The sequence below is a fragment of the Eretmochelys imbricata genome, chromosome 1 (assembly GCF_965152235.1).
Source record: "Eretmochelys imbricata isolate rEreImb1 chromosome 1, rEreImb1.hap1, whole genome shotgun sequence".
Classification (NCBI taxonomy): domain Eukaryota; kingdom Metazoa; phylum Chordata; order Testudines; family Cheloniidae; genus Eretmochelys; species Eretmochelys imbricata.
This window is the reverse complement of record NC_135572.1, coordinates 177,147,332-177,158,078: the sequence shown is the minus strand read 5'-3', so window position 1 is coordinate 177,158,078 and position 10,747 is coordinate 177,147,332. Positions and strand designations below refer to the sequence as shown.

Sequence of the window (10,747 nt, the reverse complement as noted above, 5' to 3'; positions counted from 1 at the left end):
GCAGTGAAATTGTTAACAGTGTTGAGATTTAACTCAAGAGCCGCAGGATGATGATTTAACAATGCAAAGAGAAAAATGGGGTGCTTCACATCTCTCAGCTCTTGTTTCAGGCTTTCTGCAGATGCAGGCAGATACTAAGTTGACTACATTTGTTTCATGTTTTTTTACGATTTTGTCTGCATCCACACGTGGGAAGCCTTTTTTTCTAATGAAAGTAGAGATTCTGGAGAACAAGATGACCTCTTAAGAAGTTGCCAAGTATGACCTGACCAAATTCATGCCATGAGGGAGGAGAGGGGAGAGAATGGAGGAATGAAATAACATAAATACCTGGATGTGGCAGGGAGAGATGAGCTTCTATTACTGCTAGATAGGAGGAGGAATCATAGGGGACAGGAAGGACACGAAGGGCATGTCTACACTGCTCTTCTTCTGTTGGCCGTGACCGTCCCCACCAGGAGCGCTTCCACTAACTGAAGAGGGGCAGTGTGGGTCAGGGCTCACAGCTCTGTGCAGCTCCCACCCAGGAGCTGCCTGGCTTCTGGACTCCCTGAGCTGGGAGCAGGGTGCCTCCTGTCAGAAGTTCTAGCTGCCCCCTTTTCTTGTCAATTTCACATCTCCATGCTGGAGCCCTGAAATTGACAAGATAGCCAACAGCTAATGTAAGTTAACACAATGTATACACAGACACTGCCTCACTTACATGGGCAGCACAGGGCTATAGTGTGTACATTGATATAATTAGGTCAACATAATCTGTGGACCTAACTGTGTAGTGTAGACTAGGCCTATGACTAGGAAGTTGGTTGAAGCTAATCTGTTGCTGCTGAAGAGTAAAAGGGAGGCCAGTAGTGCTAGTGGAAGAGGGGAAGGAAGGTTACAGGAATGACTGGGTAGGAATTCCTCCTCTTGTGCAGCAACAGCTGGAGAGGATGGGTAGTAACACTAATGACTAGGTAAAAGCTCAACTGCTGCCCTGGAAGAGGAGGACACTGACACTGGTGACGGGGTAGTGAGGGGAGAGAGCTGAAGTCCTGCTGCTCTTCTTGGGCTGAGTAAGTAAGAGGAGGAATTGGAAGGGAAGGGGCAAGAAGGGTGTAACACGAGTGAGGGGGAGACAGACCCCTGTATTGCTGCCAGGGCTCAGGGAGAAGGCAGAATGTAAGCGCACTAGTGATTAGAGAGGGAGGAGGAGAGCTATTAGCCTGGGGAGGGTGGACACTATATTATGCTTGTACAGTGTCTAGGACAATGTGGTCCTGATCCACAAGTGCGGATCCCAGGCACTGTGACAATACAATAAGACATATTATCACGGGCGATTAGGTGGCAGCAAGAGAAGGAGGGATCAGAGTGGGAAGGGAGGCCAGCAACCCTGGCCCCTCGGTGAGGAAGTTGCTGCTGTTGGAAAGAGGCAGCTGGGCAGGGAGGGCAGGAGCACGAGGTAGGGGGTAGGCAGAGGGAGAGCCGTAGTACTCGTGAGGAGCGGGAGGCAGAGGAGGCGTGGGGCGGAGGGAAGACAGGGCCGCTGGTTACTGGCGGGGGAGAGGGAGGAGCGTGGGGGGAGGAGGGCGGCAGCGGGGGGAGGCGGAGGAGGGGCGGGGCAGGGCAGGGCAGCGGGGCGGGGGCGGGAGCCGAGCAGGCGGTGGTTGGCTGCGGGGCTGGGCGGGGCGGGCTGCGAGCCGGGGGCGGAGCTGGCGGCACATTCCAGGGCCCGGGCCGGGCTGGGTGGCGGGCAGGGGCCGGGCCTGAGCCGACCCGCTTCTTTCCGTCCCAGGGCGGCACGTCCGCGTCGCGCCGAGTCGGGCTCCCCCCCGCGTCCTCCCCGACTCTGGGCCCGGCACCTGCCCCTCCGCTGCCCGCGCCGCCTCCTCCTGCTGCTGCTGCTGCTCTGCGCCGCGCCGGGGGGACGCGGCCAGCGGCGCCGGGCCGGGGCCATGACCGTGGAGCAGAACGTGCTGCAGCAGAGCAAAGCCCAGAAGGTACCGACCGTGCAGCCCGCCCGCCCGCGGCCCTCCGCGGGGACCGGCCCAGCCCGCGCCGCCGGGGGAAGCCCTGCTGCGGCCGCTGGGCTACGCGAGGGCCCGGCTTTGGAGCCGGAACGCGGGGCGGGGCGGGGGTTTCTCCCGGGCGCTTCGCGCTGTGACCTTAGCAGGGAGCCAGCTGGGCGGCGGCGGCGGGCTGGGCTGGGTCGGAGTGGTGGGGGTGCGAGCTGGGCTGGGACTGGGGTTGGGTGCTTGCTGGACTGGGGGCCCTTTGGGGGTGGGGGCCATGGCTGCTGTGAGCGCTGTATAATATCGCATGATGTCTCTTCTCCATTAGGTCCTACCTGCCCCGCCCCATGAATTTTTCTCTCTCACCAGGACATATGTGGGGTGTAGCCATTCACCCAGCGCCCATTGTAAACAACTCGCCCCTCCCTCCTCCCCAACCCTTTTCGCTGTGCCCTCCCCTGCACACCATCTCCTCTATTCCCCCCCAAATCAATCAGCGTTTCCCTCTCTTCCCTCCAGTCCTTCCCTGAGAAGATCTTTAGAGCAGATCTCCCCAGGCCTTCATAGTTCTGGAGTGTTTTCCTTTTGTATGTTGCTTGAACATGAAAGTTATGAACAAAAACTGTTTGTCTAATTATGTAAGGATGTGAAACCAGTACCTTTCAGTGAGTGGATCCCTCTAGTTGGAGCATGCTTTTATAGTAACCAAGGTGCCGTTCGTCATGCCTGAGGAGAAGTGGACTGTCACAATTATAACTTTTGAATTCCTTTATGTAGATGTAGTTAGAATGTGCAGCTTCCCTCAGGATGTGCTCAGATGTGATGAGTGGAGTTCCTAAATAGCCTGTGGTACACATGTAAAAGAATAGTAGCTTGTGCTGAGCCTCTAGTAAAATCACCTCCCGCCTTCATTGTGCAGTGTGCTCTGGAGTGCAAGGTCATGTTGCTTCCATTCACTTCAAAGGTAGCTGTATTTCAGTCGTGGTACAGGTATGCCGGGTACAGTCTTCAAACTCCCTCATAAGTAGTCCTGTTGAACTCATGGGATACTTATCTAAGAAAAAAATATTCACATGACTAAGGATTGTAGGATAATACCAATATTTTATAATGTGCCTGGTAATTCTCAGAGGAGAAAGGTGCTATGCTGTACATATAAAATACAGGATACAAGGTGTTACTTAAATGTAAAATACAAATACTGATATCAGTAGATATTTAAAGCGGAAGCTATTCTGAGCATATAACAATGGAGTAATAAAATGATTGTAAAATATATTTGGAGGTCTTATTAAAATTGAAGATTGTATAGTTAGTGACTTTATCAATTTCATTTTTCCATTTGGATTTAAGCAGCTGGTGGTGATGTGGAACCTTTCTGCTGAAAATTGGTATGGTCTGTTGCTGTTCATTGGCTAACATGAAATGAGTTGGTGACTGTCTCCACTACAGACCTTACAGCAGCACAGCTGTACCACTGCAGGGTCCCTGGTGTAGTGACAGGAGAGACCTCTCCCATTGGCATAATAAAACCATGCCCAGCGAGTGGCAGTAGCTATATGGGCGGGAGAGCATCTCCTGCCAATATAGCACTGTCCACACTGGCTCTTCTGTCTGTAAAATTTACGTTGGTGTGGGGGTGGGTTTTTTTCACACCCCTGACCGGCAAAAGTTTTACTGACAAAAATGCTAGTGTAGACATAGCCTTACTTAAGGTTAAGTAAAGCTATGTCTACACTTTCTCTTACCAGTGTAACTTTGTCGGGGGGCGGGGCTGGTATATTTAACCAAAATTGTCGTACCAGTAAAACTCTGGTATGGATGTGGCTATACAAGTATAAAAGTATGTACTGGTATAGTTATTCTCACCTTCCCATGTGGGAAAAACTACACCAGTATAACTGTCCTTAGTGTGGGGTTGTGCTGCTTTTTCTGTATTGGCATCGTTAAAGTAGTACTTCTTTCTAATTTAGATAAGCCCTTCAAGAGAGGTGCCCACTTCTAAAGATTGCTGTCACAATTAGCAATAATTTGCACTTTTGTTGGCAGTTTCAGCAGGGAGGGGAAAGGCTGAATGGACATGGACTAAATTTATCTTCTCATTCCTGAAGTGTTCAATACCCATTTAAATTCAAGTGTGCTAACAAGCTCCTGTTGCAAAGTCTTGCTGCCAGAGCCTGTGTTTTGTAACTAGTGGAGAACTTCGTTTTCTACTACTGCAAGTATGACACCTTTCGTGACCAGACAGTTAACTGAAAATGCTATTATTGGTGAGGTGTACTTGAATAGCCCTTAATTATTGTATTGGAGCTTGGTTATAGACACGTAATATCTGGTAGGTCTGGATGCTTACATTTCGTTCTGTCGATTATGTTTGACAGATAATCAAAACAATCATGGAGCCGGTCTGTGCTAGAAAATTAAGTCAGCCTAGCTACCTGGCTAGGGGTTGTGAAAAATTCACACCTCTGAGAGGTGTAGTAAAGTCAATTGAAGTCCCAGTGTAGTCATCGCTTGGTTGACAGAGGAATTCTATTGAAAGTACCTACCACATCTCAGAGAGGTGGATTTACTACACAGGTTGAAGAACCCCTTCTGTTTGTGCAGTAAGTGTATGTGCTGAAGCACTACAGCTGTGTCGTTTTAGGGTTTCTAGTGTAGACCTAGCTGGGGCTGTCAGATAGACCAGTGGGCAATGGTCTGTAGCTGAGGATTCCTTTCTCTTTTCCCCTTTGGAAGTGGCTGGTTGTGATTACATTTCAACTAGTGACCCAACTTTGGGGGGGGTGGGGGGGGAGGGGAGAGTTGAATTAGCAAGAACTCTAATACTAAAATCTTGCTGCTGCTGGTAGTTTATTATTTGCACCGCTCCAAAGAGCATACAGTAATACTGTTTGCATTGTATCATCTGAGTAAACTAATAAACCTCTGCAGTTCAAAGAGGATTCAGAGTTCATTAATTTTTCAAGCCAAAAAACTGATGCAAAAGCATATTAATTTAAAATTATTTTAGTTTTAATATCTAGCAATATTTATCAGCTATATGTAACATTAAAAATCTCCCTTATGCTACATTTTCTATGACTTGCTTTCTCTGAAATGTATGTGAAAAAACAACCTTTAGTTCAGGTTGCAAATTTTGTCTTCCAAGTGACAGCTCCAAATCTTAATGGATACAATCAAGAGTTTACATGCTGATAGATTTAAACAAATAATAAGCCAAATAATATGTTACAGAAAATATACTAGCAAATTATGTAAAATATTAAAATGGACTAATACCTTATCTAAACTGGGAAAATTTACAAAAATTCCTACTGGTTTAGCTGAACTGGAGCTAAACATGGTGGGAGTTTGTTTTATTGGGGGAGGGGAGTGGAGAGTGCTTTTTTTGTTTGTAGGCAAGGACTGAAAGTCTCTCATGACTGTCCTCTGTTAGTGCAGAGAAACTACATATAAGGTACAAATGTATTATTAGCTTTCCAAGAGATGACTTTGAGTCAGCAGAATACCCTTACTCATCATAACTGTGGTTTTCAGTAACTAATTAATCAGGATCTCTTTCTGTTACTGAGGAAGTATTTAGCAGCTCTTGTAATACTTTAAAATACGGGTTTATTTTGGTACAATGCTGTATAGTTAACTTGAAAGCTTGGTTCACTCGGGCTAGGAGCCTGATCTGCACTTAAAAGTTTTGCTGGCATAATTATGTCATTTAGGAATGTGAAAAAAAAATCTTACCCCTTACCGACATAGCTATGTTGGCAGAAGCACTAGTGTAGACATAGTTACACTGGCAAAACAAATTTTGCTCGTATAAGTTTTGTCTACACTCAGAGATTTTGCTGGTAAAGCTATACTGGCAAATCCTTTCTAGTATAGACAAGACCTAATATTGTTTTCCTTACTTAGAAAATCTGGGTCTGTTTAAAATTGGATATTTATTTCTTTTATTGGGCATCTTGACTTTTGTGTTGTTCACGTTTTGCTCTCTATCTCTTGAATCAAAGAATAACCAGGATCATATTATCAGTCTTGTTGCTGTGTCCAACTTGGGAATCTGTAACATTGTTCAGTATTTATGGGGTCATCTGTAATGTCCATGTTTATATATAAGTATTTTAATAAACATAAATAGGCTGGTAGCTTTTTGATTTTTGTCCAGAGGTATTCCCAATATTTGTTAACTTTTGGCTCCTATCTGACTCTTATCCTCTTTTCCTTCCAGTAAAATGTTGATTTTGGTCAGGCTTCTTGTTGAGAAGGTAAAGAATTCTTATTGTTTGATTCCACACAGTTGGCCGCTCAGTTTCGTAGATGTGTCTTCAAGTTGTCTTTCCAAAGGAACGCAGTTGTAATCTGTCACTCTTGCTGTGGAGAGCCTCCAGTCCCTTAGACATTGTGTACACCACCAAAACTCAGATGCACAGTTTTCCAATGATAGAAAATGAGAAGCAATAGTGTACACACATCATATGTCTCTTCACAACTGTGTCACTTAACTCCACTGAAGTGTAAGTTATAGCTGACCTCCTGTCTAATAAGAAATGGCTCTAGATCACTAATTCATTTTACACTGGCCTCTGAACAGCCAACACATGGTACCAATTTGCAGTGGTTATCCTGGTTTGTGTGCCAATCAGAGAAGGACTGGATGGTGGTTGTGTGAGGTGTTTTTTTTTTAAATAAACAGCTTGTTTTATTTATGCTGCAGTTCCTCTTATCATTGCTGCTGAACTGTCTGAATTTTGCCAGTGTAGTTGTGATCATAATAGAATAAAATTAGAGGTGGCAGTTCATCTCATCTTTGAGAAATATCCTGTATTAAGGATATGTAGCACTGACTTTTTAAATGATATATAGCACGCTCCTAGGAAAAAGACAACTTGCTTTTTTTCTTTTCGCATCTTCCATAGGTTAAAATGTCTTTCCCTTAAATGCCCTTTTCCAGACTTTTGGTTTGTGGTTTGCAGGTGGCCTGCGGAAAGTTGGCTGGTCATGTGATTTTTGGCTCTTCCTGTTTCCTGCTACTAAATTGCATTGAATAACAGCTGAAATGTTATATTACTCCCTAATACTACTTTTCCATGTTGTAGTTGTCATGAGAATATTATGGGGGTGGGGCAGAGAAATGGTCCATGCAGTCATGAAAGGGAGGGGAGATTATCTGAAGGACCATTTTCCTAAGTTGTGGTCTACTCTCTAAAAATATTTAGGAAGTGCTGTACAACTTTTTCCACAATTCATGGTTTTAAGACCAACAACCACTGAAATAATGGTACTGTGAACATGAACTTGAACTCTTGCTATTGCGACCAGTTTGCTGTGTGCCGGCATCAGCTTCAGATATTAAAAATATTTGTCGTGAATTCGTCATAAAAGCATGTTTGGAGGGAATGCTGTGTATTGCGTTGGTGTTGACTATTTTTAAAATACTTGATGAGTGTATAAAGCTTTATTTTGTGTCACTTATGTTTGAACACAGACCCTGCTCATTATTTACAACAGCAGGTAAAACTCAATTTTATGAAAGTCTGATCAATACAAAACATCTTTTGCCCTTCTCCTCCTCCCTCTCTCCCGCCTCCCCCCCCCTCCCCCGCCAGCCTAATAAGTTATTGAATATTTCCTGGATTTTATGGTCATGTTGTAAAAGGCAGACAAAAAACCTTTGTGAAATTGGGATTTATATTTATTAAGTCGGTGGACCATATTATAACTTTACTATTAAATGCATGTTTTAAGGACCTACTCTAAACCTCATTGAACTCAATGGCAATGCCCTCAGTGACTTCATGACGTATTATTTGTGTTGTGGTAGCATCTATGAGCCACAGTCATGATGCAGGACCCCATTGTACTAGGCATTGTTCAAACCCATAACAGACAGTTCCTGCCTCAAAGACCTTACTTGAATTGCTTTTTGGATCAAATCCAAGTTCAAAATATACAAATGTACAAGGTGTCTTTAACTAATAAACTTGTTTTTAGTTCTTTTTATAATTCCAAAATGGCTTGATTTACATTTTTAAAAAGAAAAATATTTATGGCTATAATAACATTTATCAAGGTTTATAAAAAAGAATCACAACTTTGCATTAAAAGGTTAAAACACATTTTCAAAAACACATTATTTTAAGTGCTCCTAACAATCTGTATATATTGGACCATTTAAAAGTGATCTGCAAAGGTAGGGGGGGAGAGAGGACAACTGAGCTTTTGTGTAATATATAATGAACCTGAAAGCGCAGGGGTGTTTAAAAAAAAATTAACTTTCTGCCTTTTTAAAAAAATTAGATATTCTGTTCTTGTCTGCCATGGAAGAAATGGAAACTAATCTACTTTTGTTTATGTAGTTTACTTTTTGTACTTCAGTTATTAAGGGTCATACATTTACTATGGTGAGGAGTTCTTCTGACTTAGGTGGAATTGATTATCATAGTTTTATTACTAGTCAATAGTGAGAAGTTAATGTTTGCAGGATTGGGCTACGCTAGTTAGTTTCACTTTCTATTCTCCTGCACTAATAAGTACAGTTATGCAGTGTATGGATATCAGTTCAGGGAAAGGTTTAAATGAAAGCAAGCCATGTCTTTTCTTGAAAACGAAACTTAAAATTTTTTGTTTTTTAAAAAGTGGAGTTTTTCAAAACTAAGCTACTGCACCAGCAGACATGTTAAGAAGGACCTGTGTTCCTTGGTCTGTGAGTTGAGGGCACTCAGCATCCCGTAGAACCTATCTCTAACTTTATGTTAAAGGGTATTATTCCAGCATCACAATGTGAATAATAGCCATGTTATTAGGAAGATGGTACAGTGCAGAAAAGTTACTGTAATAGTAATAAATTCCAAAGTGAATTGGAAATGTTCAGGCTAGACAGTTCTTCTTTATTGTTTGTTATAAAATAGGACTATTCCTGTTAAAGTGCTACTTGGTGTACTTAAAAATAAAGCAGCCACTATCTTAATGGAATGAAATATTGAACTCTGAGTGAAAATGTTGTTAAAATGCTTATTGAGTGACAACTGATTACCATACATCATCTCTCAGAGGTTTATGTGAATAATATGTATGGTAGATTTTTGATCTGATTCAATTACTGTATATGTATTATAGCCTTCAAAGATCTAGGTAAAAAAGGATGAGGTAGGATTAAGCATGAAAGGCTGATACAATAGCAGCATTAACTTCAGTGTTTTTTTTTATTTTTGCATATAGTAGAAGTGAAAGTGATCATGTCGGGTTGTTCAAGAAATGTGTAGCTTCCTTCATCACTACCTTTGCAGACGTTTTTAAAAAAGACTCTGGTCTCGAAGTGATGTATAGCTGTGAGGTTGAAAAAAGAATACAACTGCATGTTTAGCTACTGAATGGTAATCAGTAATTGGAGTACACTTACCCCCCTTTTTTGGGCAGGGGGTAAAGGCCTGGTTCTTCTCTCTCTCTCCTCCCCATGGTGGTTTGTAGGTTAGAAATTGTGAACACTTTCAGTATTCCTATATGAAGAGTTTTATGTTCTGAGGAGCAAATACCATGTTTCTTAACGCTAGTTCAAATTCTTAGTTTCTGACAGTATATATGTTGGTAACTTGTTATGTTTCAAAAGAATGTATTTTTAACATTGGGAAGTTGGAACCATTTTGTACTAAAACTTGCTTTAAATCATATCTTCTTTAGCTAAAAAATAAATGGGTCTCCAAAGCAGCTGTGCCGTGCCAGGGCCAAGCAAAACTCAGCTAAATTGTTGTATTCTTTGAGCATTCCTAATCCTGGCACTTGTTCATTTTCCAGAATTTGGAGAACTTGTTAGTATAGCAAAGCTTGCAACAAATCAATTAAGTCCTATTCCTGAAGTTAAATCTCCTAAGACCCCAGTTCTCCTCTTGTTAAACTCAATAGCAAAATTATAGCTGACTGTGATAGGGGAAGGTATTAAGATTGTTGAAAAGATAAATAGGGGTCTGGTGTGGTGACTAGGAGACTGATTATTTCACAAATGTCTGTGCGAGGCATTGTGAATTCTGTCCTGTGCACTACAGATCGGCTCTTCGTGGGTATTGCTGCGTTCAAAAATCACAAATTAAGCCCCCAGATATAGTTGTCTTAAAATTTATTGGTTTATTTTTATTTGCCTTCTGGTTATTGAAACATTAGAGGTCACATATTTGGCCTTTACTTTGAAAAGGTGAGTGTTGAAACTTTGTTTAAACAAAGCTGGTGTTCTCGCATGAATCCAAGAGTTGAAGCTTTGAGGAAAAAATACCAGTATTGAGAGAGTTTACAGCACTGAATAATTTACCTCATTTGTGAGGGTAGCTATTCTGGGTGAGGATAGAGATTCTGTATGGAATCCTAGTAATTTATAGTACAAAGTCATTGGAATTGGAGTAACAGAGTGATCAGATTAATATTGGAAATTCACATCGGACATTTAACTTCTGTGTCTGAACTGCTTTTCTTAAAAGCAACAAAAATATTAGTCTTTTTTTTCTGATGCAAATCTTTTGACTTCATATGCCTTGATCAAAACAATGCTGCTTTTATTCTAGGTTGCTAAATTAACTGCAACTGAGAAGTTGTGGTGAATAAAATGTGTCTTTTAAAAGAGTTTCTTTGTTAATATGATAGAAAATAAACAGCACTTTATTTTACTCATTTAAATGTACAAATGTCTCAGTATGACAGGTTTCAAGTCAAGACAGACTGACATACCTCAGATGTTCTTTTGAACTTGAACGCTTCTGATTTTTTTT

At 42.2% G+C, this 10,747-nt stretch overlaps 1 protein-coding gene across 6 annotated transcripts in view; it reads left to right on the top strand.

Moving 5' to 3' along the window:
• The first annotated feature begins 1,725 nt into the window (after nt 1-1,725).
• Nucleotides 1,726-10,747, top strand: part of USP25 (ubiquitin specific peptidase 25) — a 146,098-nt gene continuing 137,076 nt past the window's right edge. For all 6 annotated transcript variants that reach the window (XM_077819893.1, XM_077819886.1, XM_077819879.1 and 3 more), the window contains exon 1: nt 1,726-1,982. In XM_077819893.1, coding sequence (XP_077676019.1) covers nt 1,938-1,982 — 45 coding nt within the window. In that variant the 5' untranslated portion in view covers nt 1,726-1,937. The remainder of the gene's footprint in view (nt 1,983-10,747) is intronic.